General features: G+C 43.8%; 1 protein-coding gene across 1 annotated transcript in view; it reads right to left on the bottom strand.

Annotated features, from left to right (window-relative positions):
* RASAL2 (RAS protein activator like 2) overlaps positions 1 to 14,875 on the bottom strand; it is a 116,602-nt gene extending 101,727 nt beyond the window's left edge. The window contains exon 1 of the mRNA XM_026084750.1: positions 14,052 to 14,875. Within this exon, the coding sequence (XP_025940535.1) occupies positions 14,052 to 14,643 (592 nt within the window). The 5' untranslated portion in view covers positions 14,644 to 14,875. The remainder of the gene's footprint in view (positions 1 to 14,051) is intronic.
* Between the last annotated feature and the right edge of the window lie 857 nt (positions 14,876 to 15,732).

Here is a 15,732-nt window from a genome sequence, read left to right as displayed (position 1 = left end):
TTTCCACCCTCAGCCCTTAATGTTTACTAGGAGCCGAAGCTCCAGAGCACAAATTCAGTTGGCCGCAATGACGTATCCATGTGAGCAGTTTCACTGAGATTTTCTTCTCAAAAGGGAAAACCGTGGAGTCATTCCAACAAAAGAAACCACAAGTCTTACCAGTAGTTTAGCTAGCAGATGTTGAGCGTGCCAACAGTTTTGAGCTTTCTTACAAGTTTTAAAAATGAATGCTAAGGAGCTGGTAGCAAGAGCAAAATTAGGCACAGAGTTAAAACCAGTCTGAGACAACTCAGCAGTCTGACAGGGTGATTCGGGTTGGGACGCAGGCAGAGCCACCAGCTCACCACGCGGCTTCTTTGAGCAAAAGGTGGGGAAGCTCTTAATAGCGGTTTAAAGCGGCCAATTAACTTGAACACTGCTGAGCTCCTATAAGCTTCTTACCCGCTGCACAGCCGACTGCTACACTTACAAAGGGTAATGGATGCTTGCTTCCCTCGACTGCCTCTCTCTCCTTCTCTGCTCCCTTCTGCTCTGCGAGAGACAGCATGACTGTCAAAGACGTGAGCATGAGGAGAAGTCAGCACCTTCTTGAACGAACCAGTGCCAGAAACCTCAAATCATGCAGTCATCTTTGCACTCTTCGCAGCTCAACAAGTGGAACCAGAAAAAATAACACAGTCAAGATGGGAACCGTACAAAATATGCAGGTGTGCTTCATGTTCAGCCCAGCCTCGTGTGCGTGCCTGCAAACAAGCAGCTCCTTGTACGGCTTGGTAAATCTCATGACATCACCAGAACAAAAGCTCCGATCTGCGCAAAAAACAATTTGTCTCCCTGGATACCCAGGATTTCAAACAACAGTCTGAAATTACAGTTACTCAACGCCAGTCCTATGACCCTTCCTACAATACTAAGCAGGCTTCCCTTCCCTCTTATTCAGCTGTCATTCTCTGCCCCAGACCACTCATCTCTGCTCCTGAATATTAAGTACATTTTTCTCTCGCAGTTAAATTCCCATTTGGCCTACAACACACTTCGGAATCTCAAAACAGAAATGGATATTATAAACCTGTAGAAAGGATTATAAAAGATTACATGCCCTTATTACATAGCTGCCAGCTTCCGAGAAGTCTCAAGTGACACTTCTCCCCAAAGCAAGTGGAGGCTTTCGTTAGAGGTTTAGGAAGTGGAAAATGGAGAATAGGAGAAATGTTAATTATTCTCAGGAGAAAATCTGCAGTTTTTACTTTTTAATTTATGCACGATCCTTTCCTTGCTCAGCTCTATACCCACCCTTCCCTTCTCCCTGCTTTCTCTATAATGTTTACTCTCAGCCCCAATCTCCATCTCAACCTCTTCAGCAGCAAGGATCCCGACCAGTCCCTTCCCTCTTCGTTCTTTATTCTTTGCAGCCAGCCAACAGCAGTGCAGGAAGATAACTAGAGGAAAAGCATCCTGAACTTAAAATGTACTTTGGCCCAAGGCAGCTGTGAAAAAACAATTTGAAAGGAAACTCTGCTCAGTTCCTGCACGTTTTTTTGGGTACACAAGATACTAGGGTTCTTGTGGTCAAACACCATATGTGTCCCATGGCCAGTGCATGGAGCTTGGCAAAAACGCTCTTAGCAAACAGCCTGCACCCCACAGACTGCTTTGGTCCCCGCTCTTGCCAACAAGGCTTCAACTAGCTTAACATACAACTCATTTTGAGCCATCAGTTTGGCACGACTCTTTTTGGAGCCTTTGGTTTGTCCAGTTACAAGCCTTTTTTGCACAGTAAATAAAAACATTTTGTTTAATATGATAGATTTTCTCTCCTTCAGTTTGCCCACAACTTAACCACAGACCCTAGTCTTGAATTTTCACACTAAAATAATTTATTCCATAATGTGATTCTGGCTACAATGATTCAGCAACTTCTTGATCTGTCCTAGGAACAAACTATGACAGGTTTGCTCTTACCCTACCTACCTACTCTGTGCTTTCCCCAAGCTACGGTGTATTTTGGATATGGATTTTGTTTTTGCTTTTGGAGAACAACCCTCCAGTACACCGATTTTGAAATCGTTCTTTTGCAGCCTGGGTTCTCCAAAGCAGGTGCTCATTAAAAGTTTCATGCTTGCTAGACTGTTATAAAATGACTGAATTCACTTTTCTCAGTCACTTTTCAGAGACTAAGCTCAAGTATCTCAGGATGAAAACCAGTGTACTAGTCTATCCAGGTTAAACATTTTAGATCACATTGCCCTTGGAAACCTGAGGCAAGAGAGATCTTGCGTACTGACATTCATCTGTCGCAGACTGGTGACACGTAAAAGGAAGGAGGTATTGGAAGAGCAAAGGCAGAGGAGCATTTCCGTCAAGACAAGCACTAGCCACAGCAATACACAGGGTGATAAGCAGAGACCACAAGTTCAAGCTGAACAACTCGAAAATGCATATGCTTTCTTGAAGGCTTTCACATGCAATTTGAATTATACTATGCAGGCTATGTCTTTTAGAAGCTTTCATCTTTGGCTTTCCTTCAAGAAAGCTGAAACATTCCTTGTCACCATTTTGAATGATCTCAGCCCCCAAACTGCTTTCTCAATCCAGGATTGGGATTGCTGAATTCCTCTCCCCTTAAAACTACCTCTACGAAACACGCAGTGCCCGTGGTTTGAAAAACAACTCCCTGCATATGGCTACAGCTTTCATGATGGGAGAGAAGAGTAAAGAAAAAAAGAAAAACCACAAAGCTCAATGGGATGCTCTTCCACCTAGGACCTTTAAATGCTGGGTAACGCTGCCATCACCGCACAGCCTGCCACTGCCACACTCTTCTAGCTGTTTTCAACCTCCCTGACTCTGCTACCTAAATGTTTCTTGAAGCCTGAGTATACACATGATGGATTAGGCGTTTCTTTTGTTTTTTTATGTTTTTTTGGCTCGACTGACTTTTGGAACGGAGAATATAGGAGTTCTGACCACTATTCATGTTACATAGACAGAACAGTGTATTTCTCTCACACAGAAGTGAGATTGCTCACAGGACATTAAAATCTAATGCAAATATCTGCATTTTTATCCAGGTCAGTCAGGCATATAGGCTAAACTTAGCTTTCTTATTTTAACCACTGATAATAAACATCTGACTTAGTAAGGGACCATCTCAAGGGATTCAAATATAATATGAAAGAAAGCCTCCAGTAATTTCCCATGCTATTTGAAAAGACCCACTCCACCCCTTTCTGGCATCTTTAAAATGTTTTCGGAAAAACCTGGAACCAGCTATTATACACCAGTGAGTTGATCTGACCTACTCACATGCAAAAGCTCATAGAGATGCACAAGAATGCCCCTCATGCTATTTTTCTCCCTGTGTCTACAGAGACTTCATGCTTTTTAGTAGTGCAGTGCTCAATATACAGGAGATGGGACTTTTTCATCCTTTAAAGAAGGCTCAGAAGGTTCTAACAGCACCACAAAAAGCTTTGGAGAAAGGAGAATGGACTTTACATGAATGCAAAGGGGAATCTGTGCTGTATTTAAATTTATGCCACGAAGTCTTATTGCAAATAATCTGAATCCCACGTGTAATCCAGCACAGAGAGGTAATGATCTGTAATACCGCTTTTTCTAGTTCTAGCCTTTAATGTTCAGTTAAAGGTTATATGAGGGTAGCTTTCCCTTGTAAATTAACCCAGATATTTATTGTATCTGTTTTTAGGGAAGGAAAGCTGGCTTTGGGAGAAAAATCCACATTGGTTAAGCAGAAGGAAGTCACGACCAATTCGGTCAAGGCTGCACACCGAGTTGTTGGTAGAGGTTAAAGCTCAGGAACCTCTAATTATTGCCACACAACCTAAATATTTGCAAACTAAAGCTCAATTTTGTTCTGAAATACCTGAATATAGGGAAGATTTTTTTCCCCTCGTCTGCACTATACGATGTTGAAGAAGGCAAGCAACTGTGAAAGAAAGAGGCAACATGGCAAGAAATAACAGTGCCACAGCAGTGAAATTGCAATTGCTGAGATAACACTATGTCAAAGGAAATACATTCTTGTAGGCCAACATGGTCTGGACATCTCAGCTGAGATCAAGGCTTCTGAGGTACCACCAAAACAGGTGAAGCAGGTTTCCTGTGCTTTTGGCAAACACAAATAAGCATGACTAATGTATCCTTTGATGACGGTCAAGCTAATTAAAAAGAGCTGTAGCTACAGTGCAGTATGTCAGGAATCCTGAAATTCATTGATTTTTCCCTCTATTTAATATGCTTCCTTCTCTCCCAAGTAGCCTAGACTACAACGAATAAAGGCAAGCTCCCATCCTCACCCTAAACCCCCTTAATTGTAGGGCCCATGTCAGCTTCTCCTGAGTTTTTCTTCCTCACTCCTGCTACACTCCCTGAAGCCTGCAAAACATAAAGTATGCGAGGACTCAAGCTTTTGTCATTCACTTTACTGCTGATTTATCTGATGTTCAGTGTTAACGCCACAAATCGCCTAAGCACAAACATGCTCTTGGTCCCAAATGTTTTCCCTGCCATATGTTTTATAAACTGACATCACGAAGCCCCCCCAGCAAATGCCAACCGCCCTCTATCAGAGGGGCGAAACCACAGGCGCTCATCTCAAATCCTGGAAGGAGAACAAATGAACCCAAAAGGATAAATAGCTGGTTGAGAGAAAACATCTTTCCGACAGCAGGATTAAACTGAAATTTATAGGTCACAACCTTGCTGAAGCAGTCCTGATAACATCTCATTAGCAGCCCTGCTGTGCAACTACTTTTCATAACAGTAAATGCAACTGGACTGGGAGGGGGGCAAAGGAGAATCCTTATTGAATATAATAATTTTCATCCAATTTGGGGAGGTTTGTTTTACTTTGCCATTTTGTGTTTTTGTTTTTTCCAGTAGGAATAATCAACCCACAGAAAAGCTTTTCTGAGTTAGTACCGAAACTCCTCTCACTCCTTTTGGGAAACAATTCACAGGGGCAGCACAGCATTTTTTTTAAACTGAAATACTGAGAATCCTGTATGCTGCCAGAAGATGGGTGGAGGAGGTAAGGAAAGTTCATGTACCCAAGAGACCATTAAGTAGAACCAACTTGGACAATACATTTGAGAAGCATTTCCTTCCAGCTACTGTAGATAGCTGTCCTTAACATGCCTTTATTTAAGCAGCCAATTTTCCACCGCCGAGTACAATGAGATTTCAAAACACACGAAATCAGAGTATAAACAGACACAAACATCCACTTAGTGACATAACAAAAGAAAACAGGGGGCAAAAACTGAGCTTCCCTCAGCTTTCTGCCCCGTTATAAAACATCTTGGCATTTTAAAGCCTCCTCGCCCTTCTTTTAAGCTCAGCATTAGCTGAGAAGACCCCGCTTAGCTGTCTTTGTGCAAGGGGGTTCCCGAACAAAAGATATCTCCGGGGGCTGAGGGATAAATTTCCCTCAATATTATTGCACGAGGGAATCGAGTCTGAGATGAAGCGAGAAGCCCGAGCGAGGCTGCCACATCGCAGGGCGAGGGAGGGAGGGAGGGGGGAATCAGCCAGACCTAGCAGAGTCCACGCTAGCAACGCGAAGCAGGAGCATTCAAGAGAAGTACGACCATCTTGCCACCGACGGCAGAAATGAAAGGGTGAAGGGCGACAAATCAAGGAGCAACTCTCCTGAGAAAGAGCTGGGGTTTGCTAAAGGCAGACCACGCTGCTTCCACACCATTAAACTGGATGGTACCCTACCCCCAGGCCCGACGGATGTCGAGATTATTTTTGTAAATCTCTGGTGATAAAAACCATGCATGGCATCTTGCTCATTTCCTCCTTACGACTTCGTTTGCCAAGAAACTTTAAGCTCTGCCTTCCCTGCCACATCTCCAGACTGCTGCTATTTGTTCTGGTCTCAGTGACTAAGAGCGATAATGCAAATCCCTTTGCTTCGTAACATCCCCTTTAACAACAGTATGAGGACTGAAAATGATATCTTGTTTCCCAGGACCAGCGTTGCTAGCCCTGAAGCAAATAGACACGATGATGACAAGGAAAAAAAAATTTTCTTTTCTTTCCTAAACTCTCATGTGATTAAAGTCCATTAAAATGCAAACAGACTTGAATTTTATTTTATCCACCAGTGACCACACTTTGCTGTCCCTGGGCTATCATTTCTCTTTGTGAATTCTCTGCACATGAGGAGAGTCAAGCTGTAGGTTTAGGAGCTATCAATCTAGTAAGCCTTGCTAAATATATATATTTATATATAAACACATAATATAAAATGTTACACATTTTTTAACAATGATCTACATTTTTTGCATTGATTTACACTGACCATTGAAAAGTAGCACTCAGTTTCATGTTTGTTCATCTCTGAACAAACAAAGCGAAGGCTGCCGGGTATCCAAAGACAAATGAGACGTTACAGATGCAGACAAACCCTATCATCACCCTGCAGGCACGTCTCGCGCAAATCATATAGCCAGGCAGAAGTTATTCACAACAGAGATTGCTATACGTGTTTTCAGTCCAATCTCGGGTTGTTGAGGTTGTTCGGTGAGGCTCTGTACTTTTTTCCCCTCCACGTACAGTACTTGAACATGACAACTCAAATGCATGACTCAGTAAGGACAAGCCACTTGCATATTTAGGCACAATAACAGACGTTACAGAATTGCATATACGGCCTGCGTACCTGGACTGCTGCCATTCAAACACGTACATCTACATCTATTTGAACATGCAATTCCCCATCAAGCACAACCATTTGAACCGAATACAGTCAGTGCGCCTAGCGGGCTCGTACCGCACAGGAGCGCTTGCTTCCCATCTGCAAACCTTGTCCCCTTCTGCCTCAGCAGAAAACCTGTGTTTCAGGTACATAACCAGTCCGGAGCTGGAAATTATAGTTTCCACAGGAGCAATACGAAGCTGTCAGAGGTTTGAGCACACATGCTGTACAAGGTAGCTAAGGTTTTGGAGAGCTGGCATGCACCACATTCAAAATGCCACATATGCACAATAAAACTGTCTCGGCGGACGTGCGAACACAAGTTTCTCAATTAGTATACGTGAACCATTCACATCTTTGTGAAAATGACTCAAAACTCCTGCTCTGCTCAAGTAATTTCCCCCAGACAAGCCCAATGGCACTTTACTATTATATTTAATGGCCTTCACTTCTGGTTATAGATCTGTGGCATTCACAGAAAGCTGAGCGGAAGCTCCACAATCAAAAAGGGGAAAAAAAAATGTCCTGGAAAGAAGTTGCTTCCTTTTGCAAATGTTCAAGTAGATCCGAGCAGGAGCTAACGACCTGTCCTTAAAACGAGCTCCTCAGGCGGCTCGTGCAGCAGCCCGCACCGCGCTCCCTGCTCCTGCCGATAAACCAGTTAAAAGCTGCCTCGGTTATATCTATAGCACGGTTGAAATAGCGGCTGCGGCAGTCGCCTACAGTAAAATAATTATAATCCTCTTAATGCCTAATGCCGCAGAGCAACAAGGGCCTCAGCTCCCACCCTAATCCCCCCAGCAGAGCGACCGGTGCCTGCTTCCTCCGAGCCCTCCGCATTAAAAGGCTTTTACTGACTCAGGTCATCTCCAACACTGGGGAACGGCAACCGAGAGCCGACTCCTCGCGTGACAGCGACACGCGGACAGACGTCGGGGTGGAAGCCACGGTCCGCAGCTGCGAAACGCCGCGGTCACACGGGCCGTTTCGCTCCTTCGCAGCCGCCTCGCAGCGGTTCTGCCTTCCTCTGCCTGCCCCTTTCAACACGAGATCGTGTTTTTGATAAGGAAAGGGGATCTCAGGATCCTTAAGATTGATAAGGAGCTCCGTAAAGGAAAGGACTGGCATTGTAAGACACTGGTGGCTTAAACCATACTCATTTTATCAGGCCGCAGCAGAGCCAAGAGGAAGCCCGCCACCGCACCACTGCAGCGAGACGCCTGCGCTGGCCAAGCACCACACACACGGCAACAGAAATCCCAAAATGCTCGTGTCTTAGTACACAAAGGACACAAATCCTCATTGCTTAGCAGAGCACAGGAACCGGTTACCAAGACAGGCTATTTTTACAGGACACAGCCAACAGGCTTGAGCAGTAAATGTAAAAGAACGTTGTTTGAGAGGAAACAACTGCAGTCCAGTAATTGAGAGTTATTCAAATCGATATATTTATTTTCTTCCCTTCGTATACAAATCATTCAGCGACACTACCACGAGCAGCGTCTCCGACAAAGCTTTTTCCCACGTACGAGTCCCGCGAGAGCTAATGAGAGGGATAAGGTAGGTGGAGACACACAAAGATTTAGAAGTTTGGCAGAGCTTTCAGTAGCAATTCTTAAAATCACGTCCCAAAGCATCTGTGTCACTGGCTGTTAGAGCAGAATCACTCTTAAAAGCGGCGACATTAAAAGGGCATATTTTTAGTCTTAGAAAATGGACTGTAAACGTATGGTTCCAATTACAAGAGAGAGAGCGTCAATCTTAGGAGAATTCAGCCAAGAAAAAGTGACATGCAGCTAGAATCTGACCATATCATCAGCATCATCACAAAAGTGATGACCTTAATCTCTGAAGATTTTAAGATTTTACTCAGGAATACTTTAATATGGGACAAAACTAGCTATGTCTGTAAATTTTTTCACTTTTACTTACCCTAATGTCTCTGTATAAGTTTTTTTTTTTTGGTTTTTTTTTGTTTTTTTTTTTACATCACATGAACAAGCTGTCCTGTAACTCGTGAAACTTCTCAGCCACAGAAGACCAGATGTCTAGCTTCAGCTTTTTCTCAAAGTAAGAAAAAAACCATGTCATGGACAGTTGGTTTCAATGCTAACATGTCAAGAGTTTTATGCATTATCTTGATTATGGAAATAGCTTCCCCTAAAACAAGTAACGTTTCACAGGATTATGGGGTATTTATTCCAGAGGAGTTTAAAGGGTCTTTTGTATAACTACCACAGAGAAAATATCATCACAGAAAGCACAAGGCTACACAATAAAACAAGCTAATTTAGTTAAAGCAAAGGATGGAGTGATTCTATAGTAGAGCAACGTATAAGTAAGGCACAGAGATAATCTTGTGCATGTTTGTTTACTTCTAAAATACCATCACTTTTGAGTCCTAAAGCACACACTGTTAGCATTACAAACGCGCACCATTCATTATCTGGAAAAACAACAAAGACCGAAAAACAAATACTTTCCTTTGGGTTTGTTATTTTAAGAAAAAGGGTCAATGTGCCTAGGAAGTGCTCCTTATGTAAGCATGCAGGCAATCGTCATCTCCAGCCAAGTCCCGTCAGGGGCCGCGTCTGTGGAAATGCCTAACGGGGAACTCGGCCTTAAGAGAATTCTGCCAGGGCAAGACTTGCCCTCTCCTTGCGGATGGCAAAGGTCCAAGTTTACAAGCATTAAGGTTCCCATTTCTACTGCTGAAGAAACTGAGATGTTGCCAGTCTTCCAGGACAGCTGAACCGCTGGGCGAAGTTCCCCTTTCTGTCCACCGAGACAGCTGGGGCTTAGGCCTGTTTTTAATAAGAGCTCAGAATTTTGAGAAAGGGCTAGCACAGTTTCTTTCCACTGTCTTCTACACCCTTCCCAAGCCTGGCCTCGCTTCTCCCTCAACGGAAACCGCAAAGAGCAGCTAGGCTTCGGGGCTGCGGGGTACGCGGTGCCAGGCCGTGGACACCCCCAGAGCGGGGGCGGCTCCCGCTCCCCTCCCCAGGTTCATGCCTCGTTGGGATCACAGCTACGGTGTTTTTCCCCCCTCGGAGACTCGATGGTTGAAACGAGAAGTTATGCTAAGGACTCCGAACCCAAGTGCTCTTCAGACACAGCTCCTCCGAGCAGCAAGGACTGCTTCTCCCGCTCCGAGCGTCTCTAGGACGCAGAGATGTCCTCTCTCCTTAGAGAGCCCCCAGGCAACAACTTCTCATGACCAAGGTGATGGCAGAAAACAACACTGCAAGCCCCGGCTGTCCGACTCCTCTGCACAAGAGGCAGAAAGCAGAACAGCCCACAGTCCCGCGGGCGCAGACTGCAACACCACCCACAAAAAGCAACCTGGAACGCGAGGCTGCGTCATTCCCTTGCCATGAATTCATGAGTCAGAAAACAGCTCTGACAGCTATCAATGTCCTCATTCATCCCAGTGGATGTTAATTCTGGGATTCAGACAGAACGGGCGGGGTGGGGGGGGAACAGAGCCAACCCTGAAACGAGCAGAACTACCTGCCTTAGAGACATCATTCGTTATCACGCCAGTTAAGTGTAATTTTATTAGCCTTAGATACTGTTGCTAATTATTTTGTTTTGATCACAAACATTCAGCTGAAAAGCATCAGCCTGTGATTACAGGTTCCAACCCACTCTACGGGCTACAACGCTCCCGATGACCAGTCATTAGTCAACATCAAAAGGGAATATTTGGGGGTGAGGTTAAGAAGGGTTTAAAGCTGTCAAAAGTCAGTAATGATCCCCTGTGCATCCCAGCCCTGTGTAATTTTCAATATAATGTATAATACAATATTTCCTACCACTGAGCCACACTGCAATCCAATACCGGAAAAGCAAGGATATATAAAGTATAATCTCACAGTCTATGCACCAAAGAAAACTTATAAAATGAATTCAAGTGTGAAATCGAAATTTAAAAGACTGAAGAAACAGATTGTTATCCAGGTGAAGAAAGAGGAGGAAATAATTCTGCAGGAAATACCATTATAAAAATCATAACAAGACACTGACTGCAGTAGCCAAAACACACACACTAAAGAAAATAAATCAGTGTTTACTCTCTCCTTCCGCCGGAGCAAAGGAGAGCTACTCGCTGAAAATCAAGATAATTGATTCTACTGAAGAATTATTTTGTCAGCAATCTACAATTAAACTTGTCCTGTCTTGAGATCTAGATAAGCAGGAACAGTAAAATTAATGTTTACTGGGAGCAGGCAGAAATTAAGAAAGAGTTCACCCACAACCCTTTGATCCAAGGCTTTAAGTTGTCTGCATATCTCCTTCCTTATCTTTCTTCTGCTGAAACCATGATGCGGTTTGAGGGGTATGTTTACAGTTAAAACATTCATTGGAATGATACTTCTCCTTCCTCAAGCTGAAACATTGACCGGAAGTTAAAGCCTTCTGAGATTTCTCAAGTTATAGGTAATAATTGAAAATTTGTGCTAATTAATACAGAGTCTAAGTCCTTTTAACTCGAGGCTTTGCATGTGCTGATTTAAAAGCTAGCTTAAAATGCCTGGGTCTAAAAAGAGTTTAACCCAGCTCATGCGCACCAAGAGTGCTTCACTCGCATCCAAACAGGGCTTCGAGCCCCGCGCAGCACACCTGCGGAGCGGCTCCGGCTGGCCCCGTCAGCCGCCCGCTTCACTTGCTCTCCTGCTCCTCAACCCCAAGCCATGGGCACGGCGGAGAGCTGCCGCCAGGGCGCTGGGGCCTCTCTCCTGCCGCAGCTCCAGGTGGAACGAGGGGTGACGGCTCCCCAGCGGGATCCAGCATCCCCTCCGTCACCGAGGAGGACGACTGACCGCATCCAGGAGGGACCTCCACAGCCAAGAAGCGATGAAGCAGTGTCTGAACATGCTTCCTAGACTGTGAGACCAACTGGAAAATATTTAGCCAGATTTTTTTATTTTTTTAAATCCCACTTCCCTGTTGAAGCTGCCAGAAAAACAGCCAATCCTCTTTTGGAAGGAAAACGTTTCCTGAAGACGAGAACAGCTTATGCTTTTCCCTAGGCTTTTAAAGATAGTGGCAAACACCATCAATTGCTACACGAACCCACACAGAGGAACCAGCCTTTGCAGGTCTGGCGCAGAGATAAGACAGAACTCAATAGGACAGGCATGAAATTTTGAAAAAAGCTGATAATCTTTGCAACTATTTCAGAGCAAAGTGGAAATATTTTTAAAGAAGTGAGCTGGTGCAAGTAAAAGGCTTGGCTCTTTGGACAGAAAATAGACAAAAAAGAGCATGCTTCTGGGCATTAAACTCCAACAAAGCACGCCTCAAACTGCATTTAACACTAGAGAAAAGGTCCTCCTTGATTCGGGGTCATAGTGACAAGAAATTCTGTCCAAACAGAGGTTTCCTGGGAGACTTTTGATCTTGCAAAGTACACAAACAGTTTAGTTTGGAGAAACCCCACGTCTCACACCATCATTGGCTAATAAAAAGTCTGGGCAGACCCCAGACTTAGATCGCCCAAGGATTCTCAAATTCTGCCTCTCTCAGAGGAAAAGAAAAAAAAAAATTCTTAGATTCCTTCTTGAAAAGGAGACAGGACTGAGGGCAGAAGACACTTTCTGCCTGCCCAAGTCTCAAAACCATCAGTGAATGTATGCTGACCCGCACTGAACTAAACTTGTATGGTATTTGAAAGGAATACTGAAGATCTGATTACTTCTGAAAGTTTAGACTGTGGCCGAAGAACAGAACAGACTTTAGCTATATTTATTTCTCCCCTTCTGCCTCCAAGTTACCTCCCTCAGACCCGGGATCTAAGCCCAAATGCCCACAGGTTTTGCTACTGTTTTATCAAGTCTCAGTCCACAGTATTTTCTGCGCCTCAGGAGTGTTTACCCAGCAGCGCCAACTAAGTCTGGCAAGAGCAGTCCTTCTTCAAGGAAAAATACAGCTAGTGATAGGCATTTAGCTGTCCTACGACTATATATCCCACAAAGCAGTGTGTCTTATAAGGTGAGCTAGTTTTCTTAAGCTTAAGCTGATGCTTGCCTGAACAATGGAGGAGAAACCTTCAAGAAGTAGAAGACCAAAAAGAAATCCCATTAAAAAAAAGAAGGGGGGGGGGAGGCAAAAAGCCTTACTTAACAAGAAGTCTTCTCAAAAGGACAAATGCCAGCCCTGCCTCTTCATTTATTTCTATGTATTCCATGCAATTTAACAAGCATCACCAGCCCAAATTCCAATCCAGCAAGGTCTTGGAAGAATAAAAATCCATGACCACACACAACTAGTTTTGAACAAATCCTAGGAAGCTGAGTGATATAGTCCTTCTTAGTTATTTCTTCTTCTGGTCATTTGTTTTCCTTTTAAAGCAATCTGATGGCTTCCAGTAGTAAACATAAGCCTAAGAGACATTCCACTGGGATTGAGAGTGACTGCCCATGTAGACAGAGTATAATTCTGAGAATAATAGGAGTTTTTCTGAAGCCTGATGACTTGCCCAGTAGTCTCAACTGGATCCAGATGTTATCAGGGTTCTAATGTGACAAACCAGAGGACTCTGGAAAGTGTTGAGGTTTTAGGAAGAAGGAGAGTTTATTTTTGTTTTTATTACAAATTTTAACTTTATTTCCAAAGCCTCATCACTTATTTGGCTCAGACTGGCTAGTCTGCTAGGAAGTTACAGGAAAAAGGCAAATTTCTCCCCTTCTTGGCTTTACGGGCGTTGTTCTCAGCACGACAGATTGAAATGAAATCTGAGACTGGCATCTTGCTGACCTCAATCCCACCTGGCTAAACCTTTGCAAAATCGCTGTCCTTGGCATCTACCAGAGAGCAGACATCAATTTAGCTGATGGATTATAAAACCGTGAATCTGGTATGAGGAACTAGATCAGTTCCACTGCCTTGAACACTGTTTAAAAGACAGCTTTATTTCTCTCTCGCCCTAGTACTCCATTTACAGTAGCCGGTTTGACACATCAATCAGCGCACTACCAATCCTCGGAGGCTGCTCTGCTCGCAGAACTGCATCCACCGCAGACAGTTCATTTCATAGAGAAATGCTACTGCTTCTATCCACCAAAAGGCATTTGTTTTAAAAACACTTCCAAATTTTTAAGCACAGGCTGAAATATCATACCACTTCCCTCTTGGGAAATGCCTTTTTTTCAGTTTTTTTTTTTTTTTTTTTTTTAATAAAGGCACAACATCAGGGTATCATAAATCTCTGGTTAACAAGCATCGAGTCCAAAAACAGTTTTGAACAGCTATCAAATATTCCAGAGAAGGTCCAACTATACTCACCTGCTACACAAATAGAACAAAAACCCAAGTTCATTACCTGTACTCAAATCATTCTCATCATCCGCCTTCCATTCATTTACAAGCTCACTGCTGGGCTCCCCTTTTCGATTCATTATCTTTGAAAAGCCACTTGAGAGAGTCGAGAAAATGCCACGGATGAAATATCCCTGCTGCTCAGAGTCCACTGAATGCCCCAGCTGCAGAAATGGCTTTGCGTTTCTGTTTCCCGAGTGTGGCACGGGTTCAGAAAGAGATCGGTTGAACGGGACCCGAAATGATCTAGTCCTCGCCTGGAAGAGCATCTCCGTTGGGTCTTCGTGGCTGTCATCCGCGCTAGGAGCATCCAGGTGTGCAGAACTTTTGACGGGACTTGGCTCATTACATTCCCCTTTAAGGCTGCGAGAGCGCTCCTTTTTGCTCATCCTCCAGGGAAGCCTGGGATGCGTCTGCCACCTATACGCCCTGAGGGGTTTCTCAGAGTCAGAAGCTGCTTGTTTACTCATCTTCCTGCTTTTCATTTGGTGGTACCAATGATAGCCCTTCAAGGTAGCGGTGCCAGCATCTTGTTCGGACAACGATCTTCTAAAGACCCTGGGAGAGAGGCTATAGCGCTTTTTAAAAGCGCTCATTTTCCAACCCTTGATTTTCAGCTCTTAACTTACATTCCTTGTAGCTTACGAGTCATATAGCTGTAGTTCATACTTTAAGGTCACTCACCATTTTAAGGCTTGAGTCATTTTCTTCACTGTTGTGACCGAAAGACAGTGGAGGTTCTTCCTGAGGCACTTCAGCATCAGCTCCAGAACGATGCATTTCTACATCTCAGCAACAAGGACAAGCTCTCACCTACAGCAAGCCGATTTCTAACGACACATTCGCCTTTGCTAAGCCTGTTGCCGCTTCCTGCATTGTCACGTTTCTGCACCAAAGTTTCAGGAAATGACTAAAAGAGCCCAGCCATGAAAACCCACAGTGGTGCTCTGCACCAATCGCGGTGCACCCGCTCATTCGACAAGAAAGGGTTGGTTAAAAAAAACAAAACAAAAAACCAACATGAAAGTACTTCACTTTAGAGACACAGCAAAGTCGGAGAAAAACGTTAAAAAAATGCAATACTCAATCGAGAGTCATGCACATTATGTTCTTGAGTTAATTAGTAAAGTGCATCAAATAAGCAGCTTTGAGTAATACACATAAAAACAATTCCTAGGGTTTATATTTACCACAGGTATCTTGTATCGCTCAAGAACACCTCAGTTTCCTTTGAGAGAGGTAAAATACCCAGCTTCATCAGAATCGAGTGCTGGAAACCTCCTAGAGCAAGGCAAAGGGAGGAACGGAGTAAGGAGAAGAAATGCTGCAATTAATGTAGTGAGAGTATAAATACACTGAAGGGAAATAAAAGTAAAGGGGAGGAGGAAAAGGACAGAGAGGGTGGGTGGGATTTCATCAATCATAGACCAAAGCGAAGAACGGGAAAGTTTTGAGGCAAGATCTCATGGCAAATGGAACGTGACAGCATGCCTTTTTTTTCTTTAAAGAAGAGAATAGGGTTTTATTTATATAAATCCAGTTGGGATAAGTGGGATGGAAAAAATAGTCCTATCTGTTTAACCAAGAGGAAAAAAAAGGTTGCTTTCTCTACAATTTAAGAAACAGCTGACTGTTTTAAAATCTCATAAAGAAAATATCTGCTGGTGAACTCAGATCATGCTTGC

Source organism: Apteryx rowi, unplaced genomic scaffold (assembly GCF_003343035.1).
Source record: "Apteryx rowi isolate R43461 unplaced genomic scaffold, aptRow1 scaffold_65, whole genome shotgun sequence".
Classification (NCBI taxonomy): domain Eukaryota; kingdom Metazoa; phylum Chordata; class Aves; order Apterygiformes; family Apterygidae; genus Apteryx; species Apteryx rowi.
Note: the sequence above shows the minus strand (reverse complement) of the source record. Positions and strands in the feature narration are given on the sequence as shown.